The sequence below is a fragment of the Barbatula barbatula genome (genome assembly GCF_947034865.1).
Source record: "Barbatula barbatula genome assembly, chromosome: 17".
Lineage (NCBI taxonomy): Eukaryota > Metazoa > Chordata > Actinopteri > Cypriniformes > Nemacheilidae > Barbatula > Barbatula barbatula.
Window position 1 is genome coordinate 320,285 of NC_136780.1, and position 17,500 is coordinate 337,784.

General features: G+C 41.3%; 3 protein-coding genes across 3 annotated transcripts in view; all 3 read right to left on the reverse strand.

Annotated features, from left to right (window-relative positions):
- Positions 1–4,310: 4,310 nt before the first annotated feature.
- Positions 4,311–7,242, reverse strand: LOC306907100 (growth hormone secretagogue receptor type 1; the record flags this gene model as incomplete). Its single annotated transcript, XM_079478957.1, has 3 exons — positions 4,311–5,022; positions 5,229–5,685; positions 6,961–7,242. 3 exons carry the CDS (start codon positions 7,240–7,242, stop codon positions 4,724–4,726), a joined length of 1,038 nt encoding a protein of 345 aa, XP_079335083.1. The 3' UTR covers positions 4,311–4,723.
- Positions 7,243–7,363: 121 nt separating this feature from the next.
- On the reverse strand, positions 7,364–12,493 carry ppp1r35 (protein phosphatase 1, regulatory subunit 35). The gene is made up of 6 exons (XM_079478964.1): positions 12,282–12,493; positions 11,775–11,933; positions 11,407–11,533; positions 9,790–10,011; positions 9,581–9,714; positions 7,364–7,999 (listed from the first exon to the last, which is right to left on the reverse strand). Exons 2-6 carry the CDS (start codon positions 11,919–11,921, stop codon positions 7,820–7,822), a joined length of 810 nt encoding a protein of 269 aa, XP_079335090.1. The 5' UTR covers positions 11,922–11,933; positions 12,282–12,493; the 3' UTR covers positions 7,364–7,819.
- A 234-nt stretch (positions 12,494–12,727) lies between these two features.
- Positions 12,728–17,500, reverse strand: part of tsc22d4 (TSC22 domain family member 4) — a 10,932-nt gene continuing 6,159 nt past the window's right edge. Inside the window, exons 4-6 of the mRNA XM_079478951.1 lie at positions 14,460–14,511; positions 13,719–14,189; positions 12,728–12,863 (exon numbers count right to left, since the gene is read on the reverse strand). Of these exons, the coding sequence (XP_079335077.1) occupies positions 14,049–14,189; positions 14,460–14,511 (193 nt within the window). The 3' untranslated portion in view covers positions 12,728–12,863; positions 13,719–14,048. The remainder of the gene's footprint in view (positions 12,864–13,718; positions 14,190–14,459; positions 14,512–17,500) is intronic.

Sequence of the window (17,500 nt, forward strand, 5' to 3'; positions counted from 1 at the left end):
TGCTCAATACTGTTGAAGTTTATTTCAGAGTTACATAGAACTAGAATTAAATTTATCTGAATGTTAAGAAAATGGATTTTCATTGGTACCTCAGTCGATAGAAACATCAAGATGACATTTACATCCATGGGTCGTGACTTTGAGCAGATAAAAATATTGCCAAATTTTGTATATGGCTTTGAAAATGAGAGTTACGACACTCACATAGACCTCCGTTGAAAGAACAATGCGTCTGATAGTTCCAAACACTGCACTGAAGCCCATTCATTTCAATGTCTCCCAAACGCATTTCCTGTAAAGTTGCTGAAATAACTGCCAACTCATTACAATGTAAAAACGTGCAGTTGAAATGAAATGTTAAAATTTAAGACTGATCTTAAATTCATTTACAAGATAAAATGTTGTCGTAATTAGTGTACCCGGTGTGCTGATATTTAGCAACAGTTTGTTATCTGTCTGCTAAGATCCTTTTAAATAGTTTGGCAGCACGGATTTGTTTGGAATTGTTGCGCGTTCAATGAACCACGTGACCACAAGGCAGCGAGCTCGAGTGTCGTAACTCTCATATTCAACGGCTCTGGAGTTTGTGGTACAATCGCTGTCTAACGCAATACACACAGGGAGAGTGCCGACACGAATCTGAGAGAATCTCTTTTAGTTGGAAAAGCACTGTCTGGGATCGTTTATTTATTGGATATTTTTGAATGTGCCTTGAGGTGTTTTTATCCAATTGTCATTGAAGAACCATCATGAATCATGTTTCTGCATTAGTCTTGTATATAATGTACAATATAAAGAGCTGGTGAAAGTATATTTAAAATGAAAATGTTTGATTTATTCTTCTGTACTGGCTGCTGATGTGCCCGACCGCTTCTCTTGGCATCACCACATTTTAGTTTAGCATGTTTTTGCTTGCTGGTGTTTGTTTGCATGATTGTTTGGGTTTATCTTTCCACTCGCTGATGTGACTATTTATTATTATTATTATTAATATGAACTTTTAGAAAAGTTTGAATTGATTTTTACTGTAAAGTCATTCTGATATTTTTTCTAATATTTGTTTGAGCCATTTGACTGTTTCATTAAACGTCAAATTCAACTTCTTTTTATGTGGGATTTCTGTGTGCGATCCAAATAAACACACTTTACATTATTTGCTCGCTTTTTATGTCTAAAACTATTTCATCTTTTTATGTCAAATAGTGTTTAAAACGTCTAAAGAAGACAGAAAAGACTTTGCTGTACATTTCCCTTGAGCCCTTGAAATGAGAGAACACACACACACACACAGACACACACTCACATGTTGTTTTTGTGAAACATGATGTAAAACATTAATGTTCAAAAAAGTCAATGTAATGTTTGCCAGTATAAAACACTAAATGTCACAGTACAGATGTTGTGTGTGTGTGGTTTGCGGAGGACTTCACTTTCTCATTTAATCATGACTACACACCATGAGAGAAACACATTTGAGACACATTATTACCCATAATTCCTCAAACCATGAAGTTCAGACGTGAACAAATCCAGCAGTTACACTAGAGCTGAAACTGATGCGCGCAGCTGTCAATCAAGTGTCATGTGGCACATTTGGGCGGAGTGTGAAGTGTTGCGCGAGGCACGTAGAGGCTGAACACGACAGAAAAGTGATTTGAACGACTCGTTTAAAGTGAGGTAACACATTTATCTCGACAGTGTTTTAACGCTTAACATTAGCGGAGAAAACAACGGTGAGTATACGCGCCCGGATCAAACCTTAAAGAGAACATTTATTATAATTCTTTTTCTCAGCGCTAAACTGATAAGACTCTCGATGCGCATGCGCGATAACGTAAAAGTTTCCACCTGAGAAGAAAACAAGTTATCGACATAAAGAGGGTTTTGAATATAAAACCACCTTTACAGAGAGCTTTTAATCACAGCACATAAACAATCAATTAATCGACTTTCCATCTCCGAATTACCAAAACGAAATCATTTTGTAATGATATAAACAATTTTAAGAATTTAATCATTTTCGTGCCTTCAGTCAAAAACCTTCAATTACTATTTTGTCATGGAACATTGCAGTGTTTGTTATAAGCAGCTTATGTGTGTGGTTCATTCACTTTTCTCAAATGAATGTACCAAAATCTGAAAGTTCACTTCGACCCTTCAGTGCAGTGGTTCTCAAACAAGATGGATCCAGGGGGCCACAGTTTATGAGATATACATTTTTCATAAATTTAGTGCAATCAGACATCAGAGAAAGAAAACTACTAACCAAAATAATTGACGTTTCATCATTGTATAATTGAATATGTCTTTGGTTGAAATAAAATTCTTCTTTATTTGGGGCCAAAAAGCAATGCAACCCACACAAGAGGGACCTTACAACGAAATCGCAATGGAAAACACAAGCCACGCCCACTGCAAAACAAGCCCCTCCTATGCCTGCAGCACATGTTAGACATTATGGTTAATGTTGTCAATATGGATATTTCTCTTAAACAAACGCATGGATTCACTTCAGAAGACTTTTATTAAGACCACAGAGCCGTGTCGAGCAGTTCTTTGATCGATGGATGCATTTTGATTCAAGCCTGAAGTACCCATTCAACTGTAACATACAGATTGGATCACAACCATTATTGAATTGCTGTTAGGTGGATTGCTAAAAACAATCACATTTCAGATTATTTTGTTATCACAGCAAGGTGATAAAGTCTAAACTGTGACCCAGCTTGCTATCTGTCTAAGATTTTTCTGTTCATATTTTCCAGTACTTACATACTCGTACTCAGATGTATATTCCGTCTCATAACGAAACAGGGTAGAGTATAAGTGGGCCAATCAGGGACGCAGTATCAATTCTGTTGATAGATGAACAGAAGTCATTTACCCAACAGGTACAGATGCAGATGCTACAGCTCTGATCATCTCTAGACACCACAATCCTCACACACAACGACAAGCTTTATTCAACATCCATGAAACTATATATACCATAAGTACAATTTAAACACACACACATAGAAACATGAAATAAATAAATACACTGTATATATATATATATATATATATCAGGTCCGTAGCCAGCCTATTGAAAGGGGAGGTTCTTTTTTTTAAAAGTGGACATTTTTGCAGTTTTTCTCCTCCTTTTGTATTTAATTATGAGGTTCAAATACTTCATTTTGGTGACCTTTATGCACTAATTTGTGCTGGATTAGCTTGTCTGCCGGTATCTTAACCAGCATGCTTTTTGATACCTAAAATATTTATCGCATTGATGTCAAATTGCTTCCTCATGTAATACTTTTGTCAGTCCATACACAGTTCATAAGTTTAAAGCCCTCACTAACAACAGAATAGATTTAATGAACTTTACTGAAATATTAATAATATTTCTTCTCATCATAATTTCTTGACTCTCTGTCAATGCCTCTTTGCTATGTTTTATTATTATAATTACGATACGTTTATATGGCTATTATATTGTAGGTCCAGAAACTTTTTTCTGCATGGGCCACATAATTCTCCGTGTCTTTAATGGGGGGCCGGGGCGGTTTGTAACAGAAAATTGCATGGTTTGGAGGTACTACTTGAATTATTGTGGAGATTTAATTATGATTTGAAATGTATTTATGATGCCTCCTAACGGTAGTATAGTTTATTAATAGTTTAAAGTTTAGTGCTACTCAAATTCAAAAAGAATTCTTATGCATATTAATTAACCTTTCTCTTTCCCAACCGCTTGGCCATTTTGTCGTCTCTTTGAAATTTTCCGATGGTTCACGCATCACTTCTATCGCAATGGTACGTTATGAATTTAACAAATAACTAGGCTATGTGAGTAACTTGCGAAATTTGGGTCTGAAAGCCAAAATTTATTATCAAATATAGACATGATATAAGTAAAACTGTACGCCTATATATATATATATTTTTTTTTTTTAAATGTCTCATAGAGTGTTCACAGCGAATTTTCGCCAAAGTTCAGATTTTTCAACTCGCTCGAATCGTGCCGCAAGTAGGTCATCGCGTCTTTGCATTGACTTAACATGTAAATCACTCGCGCTTAACGCTTCATTCGCGTTTGGTGTGAACACACTATAAGGCAATGTTCAGAGGGCCGGTCCAAATCTGTGGGCGGGCCGTAGTTTGGGGACCCCTGTGTAGAGCGGATAAATCCTTTTAATTAAAAAAAATTATATATATATATATAAAACCCCTCCCCCCGCATCATTCAGAGGCGATGCTTCTTCACGTTGCTTTGAAAAGTGTATTGAGAAAACTCTCTCTGTCTGCACGCACGGCACACACGCGTTCTGCAACAATAATCATATTAATTTGAAACAGCAACCCAGAAATTTGTCACAAGAATTGATTAAAACAATGACGACAATAATCACATGAAAAAAAAAATACTTAAATTCTGGACCTTTGGCAGTGAGGGGGGGTTCGTTCGAACCACCCAAACCCCCCCTGCCTACGGGCTTGTATATATATAGTGATGGTGAATGGCTCTGTAGTGCTGCATGTGTTTGTCTGCAGGACACAGATGGAACATCAGCAGATTTAAGGAACAGAAGCATACTCCACACAGCCTGTGTACTTCATTTCTACACTGTTATGAACAACTCTCTCACCATCTTCACTGCCTGTACAGCTGACCTGTGACCTGTCGGCAAAGCTGCACTTGTGTTACATCATCAGTTGTGTTTCAGCAGGGTGTGAGTTCTCAGAAGTGTGTGCTGGAGTGAGAGGCCGTGAGCAGGGAAGTGCGGGCCCTGCGGCGCAGCTCGTCCGTGGAGCCCACCGTCAACCGCAGCACGACGAGGACACTGGCACGATAACGCGCAGACATGATGTTATACAGCAACGGATTGACAGCGGCGCTCACGTAAAACAACACCAAAGACACCAGATTAAAATACTGACTGATGAAATATAACTCATCACTGGAGTCTGACACCGAAAACAACGTCCGGCTCACGTGAAACGGCAGCCAACACAAGACGAACACGAGCACGATTACCACTGCAAACAGAGAGAGACAGACAGTTAGCAACAACATCAATTATAAAAAACACAAGAATTGAATCATTATTTGTAAATATAATAAACCAGAGCTTTGAGAAAATCTTACAGCTCACAGAGGTTTTGGCATGATTGATTGAATGCGTCATCAAATAAGGCTCGAGTGACTCAACTCACACACATTACCCAGAACTCTTTGTGCTCACCCATCATGCGCAGAGTCTGGCGGTGCGTTTTGTCGCGGTGCGTGTGAGCGCGCAGATGCAGGCGGCGAGCGATAAGGCCGTACAGGAGGGACAGAACCACGAGAGGACAAATGAAGTAGAGGTTGGAGAGCCACAGCATGGCTTTCAGAAGGCCGGACGTCTGGGCGTACTGTGTGCAGCGACATTCGCTGGCTCCGCCCTCGAAACGCTCCACCCCCACCAAAGCCAATACAGGTCCTGCACTAAGCATGGCCACGCCCCACAGACCGGCAATCAGCACGCGGACACGCCCCCTGGTGATGAGCAGGCGTGCGCGGAGAGGGAAGCAGACGGCCAGGTATCGCTCCGCCCCCAGAGCTGTCATGTGCAGGATGGATGAGAAGGTGCAGCATTCTCCAACAAACACTGAGAGTTTGCACACGGCGTCTCCTAGCAACCACGGACGATACCGCCACAGCTGTGTGAGAAATACCAAAAAGCATACATATCAAAACATGCCGAGTGCATTTTGACACTGGGCTCACGCTACTTTATTCACACTCCTGTTTTCAGAAGTCAATCGCTTGTTCCACCTTCGTGATGTCATCACACGTCATTAAAGACGCAAAGTCATGATTGGTCAGGAAGTCAAATATAGTCTGACAGAAGGTTATATTAAAGGGGCGATGAATAAAGACATACATTTTAACCCGAGCTTTAGTTATATAACACTGAATTGTTATTGTTATTTCAACTGTCGTGGTGAAGAAAGAGCTGAGCCGCAGGGCGAAGCTCTCAATTTACCGGTCAATCTACGTTCCTGCTCTCACCTATGGTCATGAGCTTTGGGTCATGACCGAAAGGACAAGATCCCGGATACAGGCGGCTGAAATGAGCTTCCTCCGCAGGGTGGCTGGGCGATCCCTTAGAGATAGGGTGAGAAGCTCGGTCACCCGGGAGGAGCTCGGAGTAGAGCCGCTGCTCCTCCACATCGAGAGGGGTCAGCTGAGGTGGCTTGGGCATCTGTTACGGATGCCTACTGGACGCCTTCCCCGGAAGGTGCTCCGGGCCCGTCCGACCGGGAAGAGACCCCGGGGAAGACCTAGGACACGCTGGTGGGACTATGTCTCCCGGCTGGCCTGGGAACGCCTCGGTGTCCCCCCGGAAGAGCTGGAGGAAGTGTCTAGGGTAAGGGATGTCTGGGCATCTCTGCTTAGACTGCTGCCCCCGCGACCCGGCCCCGGATAAGCGGTAGAAAATAAATGAATGAATGTTATTTCAACTGTTATTGACACCAGGCCCAGTGAACGCCCCTTTGATAGGTTGAACACCGCCTCCATAGAAAAATATCAACGTCTACTTCTCTAGCCCCACATAGTGACTTTAGCCACACATAGTACACACTCCTGCATTTGTGATGATTGACAAACTAGTAAACCTAGCGACGTATTTTTCGGCTAAAGATTCATTTTATCCGTCAGTTTAAACGAAACTGCTGATATTTTTCTGTGTTGTTTATATGAGAGCTGTTCTACCACTGAAATACTTTTAGAGAAATTATTTTAAGGTCGAAAAACTACAAAGTGTTTCTTTATACCAATATAAAGAAAATACCAAAACTTAATTAAACTTTTAAAGGAATATGAAAAATGTACAAACTAGCACACAACACAATAGCTACAAATTCAAATGAACATGCAGCGTGAATTGGTCGTGACAATCGAGTGAGACGCATCAGTCAACACAGCGTTACCTTATACAGATCCAGTGGCATCAACAGTAAAATGAGCACGTCAGACACAGCCATGCTGCTCAGGTACAGGTAGGTGGTGCTTCTCATTTGTGGGCGGAGCCAGACAACCAGTATGGTCAGTGCGTTTCCCAGCAGGCCGAGCAGCAGAAGTGGAACGCACAGCGTCGTCACAATAACAAGCTCTGTGTCGCTGAAGAGCGACTGCTCTCCCCAGTCTTCCCATTCAGATCCATTTTCACAGTTCACACACCAACCAGATCCAGAACCTTCCAACACATCCATTACACTCAGACTGAACTCAGAGGAGCTACGGCGTCTTCATCACTTTCATCATCATCAGTTCAGTGTGTCTGCAGATCTCTCTCTCTGTGATGCCCACCCCTGAACATCAGAGTCATCTCACAGAGCGGAGGAACAAATCGAATTCACTTAATCTCACACAGTTTACAGGAATACAGTGCCATCCTGGTTCAGAAGACATCAACTCATTTACTCTTTCAATGTGAACAGATCCAAAAATGCACTTTTTCTTCTGAGAACGTTAACTGCACGACAGCAATGATGACAATGATGTTCTTTACTCATCTGTGCAAAATGATATTTATCATCGGTCTCGTTTTCTTTCGTTTAATTCTTCCACTTGATTTTGTAGAAAAATACGACCTGGACATCTCTATGTGACATTCTTCACCATAATGAAGAGCAAAATGTGAAGTCAAGAGTTTCTGTCCTTCCTAATGATGCTATCAAAAACTTTAGAAGTGAAATAATGTCTGATATTTATTGATGTTGACACACTGTTAGGTAAAAGAAAACATTAAACCTCACAAGACACACACACACACACACACACGTAAGTTCATGATTCCCAGAGTTTGTGTCGATGATGTAGGTGAAAGGTGGTGTTAGCGGGTCTCGGAGCAGGACGTGGGCGGGGTAAAGGGATGTGGTCGCCTGGCAACAGTGGAGTCTCTCTGAGCAGCTTGTCAGGATTGTAGAACGGCTGTAATTCTGGCACCTCTAGTGGCCGAGAGGAGAACTGCATAAACACAGAAACAAGTGACAGTTAATCCAAAAACAAGAATGATTTCATTAGTCATGTCATTTCAAAACTGTAGAGCACAAAAGAAGATATTCTGAAGAATGTCGATCATCAAACAACACTGAACCCCATTGACCTTTAGGGAACTACCGAGACATTTCTCAAAATATCTTCTTTTGTGCTCCACTAAAGAAAGACTCACACTGAATGAAATGTTGGTGAGTAAATTATCATGAATCAATTTTAAAGTGAAGAACCCTTGTGGTGAAAATCTGTGTTTTCATGTTGTTAATGTGTTAATGTGAGGGTTTTAACAGGCTTTAAGACAAACATACTAATGCATCATTTTAAACCATTGCGGAGTATTTTCTTCCTAAAACTGCAGTTTACCAAAGAAAAAATGCACTTTGAAACTGCCCCAGTTAATGGCGTCATAAACCTGTAACCAATCACCTCAACCCATTTCACCCCTGTGGATTAGCAGTTTGAGCCATAAATATGCAAAGATGGCGCATAGATTTGGTCTGAATTGCACTGCCGTGTCAGCTCTCAGTTTAGCTTTCAGTTTAAGCATCTGGAACTGCTGAGTGCGATTGAGCGAAGATTTTGCATATTCATATATCTGCATATATTTAATTAAGCTGAGGTGTAGTGTTAAGGTCAAGCTATGTAAAAAAGAAATGGTCAAAGATGAGTTATCTGCTCACACACCATATATGGAAGGTCATACACCATTTCCGTGTCCAAATAATAAATACGATGCTATAGGTAAACAATAAAAAAACTAATATACACTTATGGTGAGCTCTTAACCTTATCTTCATAAAGAAATCCCACATTGCCGGTCAGTGATTTATTTTTCATAATTTATTCAAGAGATTCCGTGCGCATGGTGACTGTCGTGTATACTTTGAGTTAATCCTACGGATGGGCATTTTTTTTATCATTTCATATTAGAATATTTGAGATCATAAAAAACGAATCTTTGTTTTGTTTAAATTAAGTTAATAAAGGCGTTTTTGTGTAGTGACAATTTCACATCACGCTTATAATTATCTTGAAACTTTCATAACGCATGAATAATATATCCTGTATCGCTTACATATGCAATATGAGTAAACAGTAAGCTGTAGCTCCGCTTGAAATGAATAGATGTTTGGACCCGAAAATGTACTCCTTACGTCACCACCACTAAACAACCGAATACACCATCATGTGTTTAAATTGGGCTGTACGTAAACCTCTACGTCAATCGAAACCTGCTTTAAGACATTTTCATACTATTACTTGTTTTATGACACATTCAATGTAAGCCCATCACTGGCCTGAAGAAGCCCACAGAAAACCATTCAGTCTGTAGTTCTGTCACACAGAACAATTGATTGTTGGACTGACGGATGTCTTTATTGTGCCGTGTTTTTAAGATCCGCATTGGTCTGACTGCCTGTTCTCATAACAAGGAGATACTATAAATTAGATTTCCTCAATAAAAAAACACTATATATATATTTAAAAATGATTTAATTAATTTCAGATGTATTATCATTATAAACGTGATGATATGAGACAGACTCTGACCTTAGTGGTTTGGGAGCTGGTGGGCGGCGCCAGTGTTGGCCTATCCCGTAACGCCTGGCTGATGAGCTGCTCGTGTGATAGGCTGACACTGACTAAAGCCCGGTACAGGTGTTGGGAGCGAGGGAAGTTTAGTGCTGAAAGAAGTAAAGAACAGAGAGTTATGTGTACTGTTGTGTGTTGTTGTGCTGTGTAGTGTTGTAATGTCTGACCTTCTGTTGCTCTGGTGCTGATGTGGTTCTTTGTGAGGGAGGAGATTTTTAATTTCTCCTTAAGCGCTTTCTCACGGTCAAACACCTGCTCCTCTATTTCATGAAGCTCCGCCCTCAGAGCAAGGGTTGTGTTTAGCTCCGCCCCCTCGGTCAGCTGTCCATCACACTCTATTTTAGATTGTCCACCTGTCACGTGACCTCGCCCTGGACCTGATTCATGACCTGAAGAACAAAAAGCGGAGGTTATGTGCTATTTCAGTTACCCAGTTAGAACATTGTTCATTACAAAATGTGACCCCGCTGTGAAAAGTCCTGTCAAATCATCCTACAGAATATTCTGTGAAAATATAACAACAATATCTTTAATATTGACTGAATAATGATATTTTAAAGATTGAAATCTTTAATGCTTGAAATGAATCTTTGATGCTTGTTATAATAAGTAGGATTATGAGATGTTAGTCTGGGTTTTCACAGGGTAACAAATGTGTACACGCTGAGCAATAATGCTAATGCTAAATGTAGATAAAACGTTATGGTTAATAAAATATCACAAATCTGGTTTTAAAGGTTTGAGACTTATAGCAAACAGTAAACAGACTGACGGATACAAATACGTTTAAGTTGCTACATTTAGTTTACTGTAGTGTTTCTATTTATCTGCTCTGCGTGTCTGCACTAGTGGTGTTAAATAATCACGTGTCTGCTGCTCTTCATGCGGCGCGTCTTTGGCGGGAGAGAAACAGCGGAAAGGGTTCAAATGAAGCTAAATAAAGATATTAGAGGATATAGCGGCGAAAGATCAATTATATAAATGTTCCTGAGAGTGCGTGTGATGTGATTCTCCGCTGTGAAGACGCGAATTTAAACAACCAAAATAGTCAAAAGTTTTCAATGGTTTATTAGGTTGCCTCGTGGTCCGGATGAAACGAGGCAAAGGTCTGGATCCGCCAATTGAGGATGACTGTCCTATTTCATGCATTCTGACTTCTTCACACTGTTAAACGTGCTGGCATCTCAAGCTTAACGTGGTCAACTTGTTAAAAAACAAGTATGAGAAAGTTTTTATCAAACATGGATTCCCGTTTCGTAACAAGGGTTCATAGTCCCTTATTGGACAATTCTCTCTGTAAAGCACACCCGTGCGTCAACAAGCCAGTGTGAGAAAGAGCAGCGCGCCCGTCAACGGAAGTTCAGCTGTGTTTGTCTGTTCACTGCATTTGTGTGATGGATGTTATATAAACGGTGAATATAACGCTGGATTGGAGATGGTTTGAAACTGATTGAAACTGACTTATAGTGAATCAATGTGATGGTGTGTTGTGTGCTCGTGCTGCAGTTCCTTCCCCCGGCACGCCTTTGATACAGGTATATCTGTCTTTTATGTTTGATCAAGCGAAATACTTTTTAAAGATACAAAATATGCAACACTACTGTATAGGTACTCAAGATTAATATGAGATTGGCAGAATCTGTGTGTGTTACCTCTGCTTAAATGGTTTCATGATCAAATGAGTCATGTTTGTAGCTGTTCCTGGGTTTGTTTTGGTGTTCCTATCGCTCAATTGATAAGAGCATTATTGCGTGAGCAACGCAAAGGTTGTGGGTTCGATTTACCATTCGTCTCTTTGTTTTGAGGATTTCCAGTTGCTGATTGGTCGTTTCTGGGTTCTGGGATCACCGTGACAACCACTGGTTCAGACTCAGAGTGAGCGCTGCGCCGGGGACTTACAGTGAAACGCACCTGAAACACACAGAGAGGAAAGACGTCGAGTTCTTTATAGATATAACTGAGGTGTGGAGGGCGGGTCTGTGTTCTTATCTTGTGTTTGAATATCATGATATGCTTTCAGTAAAGGAAATGTCTTGTTTAAGTGAAGAGATAAAACTGGACCAACATCAGTTAAGAGTTTAAGTCGGTTCTATTGTATTTGGACACGTGAACGTTCTTAAAGCTTTACGAATGATGTTTGTCAGGATGAAACCTGTCGATGGCGTCTGTCTGCGGGGCGCTCAGGGGTGAGAGTGACAGACAGGTCCAGATCAGGGCAGAGCAGGTCTGTGGTCTGAACCGGTGTGACCCGGAAAGGTTCTGGAGCGCTCCGGATGCATGGTTCTCCTGACACGGACATCTCTCCTGTCCTCTGTCAATCACAGACATCATTCATGTGCATTCATCAGAACAGTAGCAACACCAGCAGAAAGCTGCGTTTAAACATTATAATAAAGATGTGTTTTAAATGACATGTTCCTGACGTCACACAATCTGTCAAAAACAGTCATGAAGTATTTGTACTATCATTTGTACGTAGACTGTAGTAGAGTTTATTATAGTAAATACCAAAGTATACTACAGTATTTGTTCACGTGGGAACAAGCAAAAACACAAACCGGATTTTGAACTTTTGAACAAATGATGAAACGGCTTTTAAAATGGCACTAAATCAAGACAAAACCTGCCATAAAACAACAGAAAGACGCTTGAAACGGACCGTTAACTCGTCGACTTCAGCTGTTGGGTCAAAGAGAAATGTCGCTTGAAGATAAAATACGAGAGAAAATATTTAAACTATAATCTATTCCAAAAATAAAGCGATTTTAAACTCCCTCCACGGATGCCGCGCGCACATAAACTTCCGGGTGCAGAGTGGCGTCATCGCGCATGCGCAGCTAAAGTGTTTCTCACAAGACCATCAGTAAACACGACCTCCAACACAACACGATGAGGTAATTACATAAAAACACAATACCACTTTTGAGAATTATAATTCTATGATTCACTTAATTGTATATAAATATGCCGTGAATCTGTAAACGCGGATGTTTTTAAATGTTTAAATAAACTAAATATGACTGACTTTAAAAACAAGACACACAAATTGAGAAAAACACTCATTTACATTAAACAACGTTGTCATCAGAATACAACACAACAAATGTAGTAGAAGTTATTTATTAGAGCAGTCATATTTGTGTTACAGATGACCAAACAGACACTAAAGAAATGTGTAACCGTGGTGCGTAACAGTCTTTCAAATGAGCAGTGATCTAAGAGTAACCATGGCAACACGAAACTAACACACACACACACACACACACACACACACACACACACACACACACACACACACACACACACACACACACACACACACACACACACACACACACACACACACACACACACACACACACACACACACACACACACACACACACACACACACACACACACACACACACACACACACACACACACACACACACACACACACACACACACACACACACACACACACACACACACACACACACACACACACACACACACACACACACACACACACACACACACACACACACACACACACACACACACACACACACACACACACACACACACACACACACACACACACACACACACACACACACACACACACACACACACACACACACACACACACACACACACACACACACACACACACACACACACACACACACACACACACACACACACACACACACACACACACACACACACACACACACACACACACACACACACACACACACACACACACACACACACACACACACACACACACACACACACACACACACACACACACACACACACACACACACACACACACACACACACACACACACACACACACACACACACACACACACACACACACACACACACACACACACACACACACACACACACACACACACACACACACACACACACACACACACACACACACACACACACACACACACACACACACACACACACACACACACACACACACACACACACACACACACACACACACACACACACACACACACACACACACACACACACACACACACACACACACACACACACACACACACACACACACACACACACACACACACACACACACACACACACAGATAGAGTGAGCAATAAATAGGCATCGTGAAGCATTATTTTTATTATCATCTACTCTTCTAACAGTCATTACTGGAGTTAAGGCACTTTTAATGTATTTCCTAATAAAAAGGAACCATGGCTTTACTACAGCTTTAATTTACTGTGGTTCTTGTAGTAAAACTGTGCTGACGCAAATGATAACACACGGTTCATTCACTTTTACTATGATAAAACCATGGTTAATTTTCAACACTGCACACACAAACATTCTCCCTTTTTCCTCTGATAAAACTACATATCCCAGAATGCAAAGGGGTTGAGTTCAATCTCTGTCCCTGAGGGCTCGCAGGATGTAGTTTTCTCTCTCGAGCTGAGCGTTTCTCTCTGACAGCTCTTTAATCTGCTCCCTTAGAATCTCCACCTCCTCTCGTACCGCCATCATCAGGTGAGACTTCACCAGGTCCTGCAAACACACACACACACACACACACACACACAAACACACACATTACATTAAAACAGGAGGAATAGGTATTACAGCAGTGTGTCTGTCTTACACGTGCGTACACACAAACACACACACACACACACACACACACACACACACACACACACACACACACACAAACACACACACACATTACATTAAAACAGGAGGAATAGGTATTACAGCAGTGTGTCTGTCTTACACGTGCGTACACACACACACACACACACACAGTCTCTCTCTCACCATGGCTTGTTCTATCTTGTTATCGATGGCGATCATGCTGGTGTTTGTTCCGCTGCAAGGAAGAAACAGAATAACTTTATATGAATATCATTCATATCTTATCAACTTCAAAAAAGAAAACAGAATAAAAAATTGAGCTCAAGCTCCTCTAAGCGGTCGTCAGGGTGTTGCTATGCGGTTACTAAGGTTCAGAGTGTGTTGTGTTTTTCCGTCGGTCATCATTCACAAACAGTGCAGGACGTGCTGAGAGAAACAAGAACTCAAAAGCAGTTGACTTGATTTTACATACGGTTTCCATAACAACAACCACAAATACACACCAAACAACTCACACATACTGTACTTCACTGTACTGTACATGTCACGTCAGGCACCAGGAGTCTTATCAACATTACCTGTGAAAGAAAAGCAGAAGGGACAGAAGGGTGGAGTCAGAGGGGCGGAGTCTTTGTTTACGGGCTCCTCCTCTTTGATCAGTAACACAGAATGGGCCGGGTCTGCAGGTGGGGGCGGTTCTGACAGCAGACGGGTCTGTTTGAGACCATGGCGTATCCACGACTGACTGCTTCTCAGCGGTGATGCTGTGGGCCGGGTCTGCGGGGGTCTGTTGAGGAGACGGGGGTGTGGTTTCTGAAAGGCAGTGTGATGTTCTGGCTCTGTTGGATTGTGGGATTGATATTCTGCTTGCTATGGTGCTGCCGGAAGGGCCGTCCCTGTGTTTGATTCTGAGACATGCATGTGGCGGGTGCTTGCTGCTAATTGGCTCTTTGGCTTCCGTGGATACAGCTAAGCGGAACGCCCTCGGATGGTAATCCACCTTCCCTGTCGGCCAAGATTCACGAAATTTCTGAAGCGTAGGTTTTGCTCTCAGAGTGACATGTGCAGTCTCTTGCTCTTTAGGACGGAGGCGTGGTCTGGAGGGTGAAGGGGGGTGTGGATCAGGATCTGCTGGAGGTGGGCTGGGCTGATGAGCGGGTGGAGTGGGCGGGGCAGAGGTGAGGGGTGTGTGCAGCGATGGAGGAAGGGACACGGGACGAGGCTGTTTCTTACCCTCAAAAATAGAAACCATCTTCCTCACGCTGACAAACATTGTGCAAAGTCACGTACACACGTGTCAAACAAACACAAATATGTGAGGTGTGCTACGTGATGATCACTTCCTGTCACCTCCTTCGGGACAAGCCAATGAAAAACAAGAAATCACAAGCACCCAGAAAATCAGAAAGAGAGAGTCAAGTCTACACAGATATTTCAACCTGCCATCACATGTCCATCTTATTTATGGGTGTTGAAGAAGCTTCTCTGAAACTAGTTTGTCAAGATACAAGTGATTTCATATTTACAGTAAAGCTTTGAATGAATGTATGTATCAACACTAAGACATTCTAACAAACAGTGATGAACTACATTAAAGCTCGTCACTTCAGTACATGAACTATCAGTGTCTTTTTAACTTGATGCTTAATCATGATTTGTCGGGCACAATTTTGCATGAAATATCACTTTGATTTCAATTTACTTCAAAAGACAAAGATAGCGCAGAGGCTATTTACGCAATAGATGCTATTTACAGTAAGTTTAAATAGCAATAGGTTCTGTTTACACTAACCGAAAACAGCTGAATTTTCTTTGGATTAAGTAGTTAGATGCTATTGATACTTATAAATAGTGGCAGATATGTGCACCTCAGTATTGTTGTGCATTAAACATTATGCAATAATAATTGTGTTATTATGTTAAGTGTTAATCATCATATTTTTAAAAAATATTACAATAATGGCAACTTACTAAGATAATAAAGCCACACCCCTAACCTTACCCACCCTAAACTTTATGAGTAAAAATGTCTTGAATCAAGAAACAAATGCCTTCATGATCTGTAATGTGATAGAAAAAGGTAAAAGAGCATTTAATTTCAGCGTGAGGTGGATTAGAACAGTAGCAAAGCTATACAGACTTTAACCTTACACCACTGGAGTCGCTGTTTCAACTGACGTCGTTCTGACACTTTCTCTATTCCAATCACATATATGGTGGGCGGAGCTAGTGCAAATTTGTCAAATACTATATTTTAAACAGAGATGCTGACAGAGAGTCTAACGTTATGACTGCAGTTTCAACTATCAAATGATAGAATTTTCTTTATAATGAGATTATGACTGACTCAAACACAACAATCTGATTTAAATACAATCAGATAAATAAACAACACACACAGTCAATAGAAACACCACACCTTATATCGGACAAACATAAAACGGCTCAAATAAAATCTGAGAATCACGATGCACACATGTGAATCAAATGAAATGAATCACACTTTAGAATCAGAGAGAGAGAGCAGTATATGTGATGTCATGATGTATGTACGCTACAGATGAGTGCGCGTCTGTGTCGCCAACACTGAACCTGCGGGTCAGAAAAGCTTCTATAATAATCCATCACGAGATCTCCATCTCCTCAGGGGGCTTGAGCTGTAATCCATCAATCCCAGCCACATTCCTTCACAAACATTCATGTGATTCATCTGAGGAAGAAATCCACCTGTCTGACCAGAACCTCCATCTTCATATCACTGGTGCTTGGGTCAAACACTGCATGTGTGTGTCTCGTGACACGTATGTAAATGCGCACACACACACATACAGTGTTTCCTGACACTAAACTCTTTGATTCGGTCCTCGCCCACTCTTCATCTCAGCCAATCACATCACAGGCTGTGATTCTCGGCCCGCCCACACGCTTCCCAGCATTCCACACGACACCCACCATCTCATTTCACACATAAATACTCAAATCAGAAATCACAATCTATCTGCCCTCAATGGTATCTGAGGTTGATGTGAGTGCATCGCAAATCATAGCAGCTAAAATCTGTTTCCCTGTGTCCCGCATTGCCTACTTACATACTATATAGTAGGCAAGAATAAGTAAGTGATGAATAGTATGTCAGTAATGTTGGAATCAAAAATCAAAAGAAGAAACAATGCAGATTTATTTTTACCGCCATCTTTGCTCATATTTACCAAAAGTGGCAATAA

Coding starts and splice junctions, on each gene's coding strand:
- ppp1r35 (XM_079478964.1), bottom strand. CDS start 11,921: ATGTCCGTGTCAGGAGAACCATGCATCCGGAGCGCTCCAGAACCTTTC. Junction 11,534..11,774: donor CAGACAGACGCCATCGACAG/GTTTCATCCTGA, acceptor TGTGTGTTTCAG/GTGCGTTTCACTGTAAGTCC. Junction 8,000..9,580: donor CCAGCTCCCAAACCACTAAG/GTCAGAGTCTGT, acceptor GTGTTTATGCAG/TTCTCCTCTCGGCCACTAGA.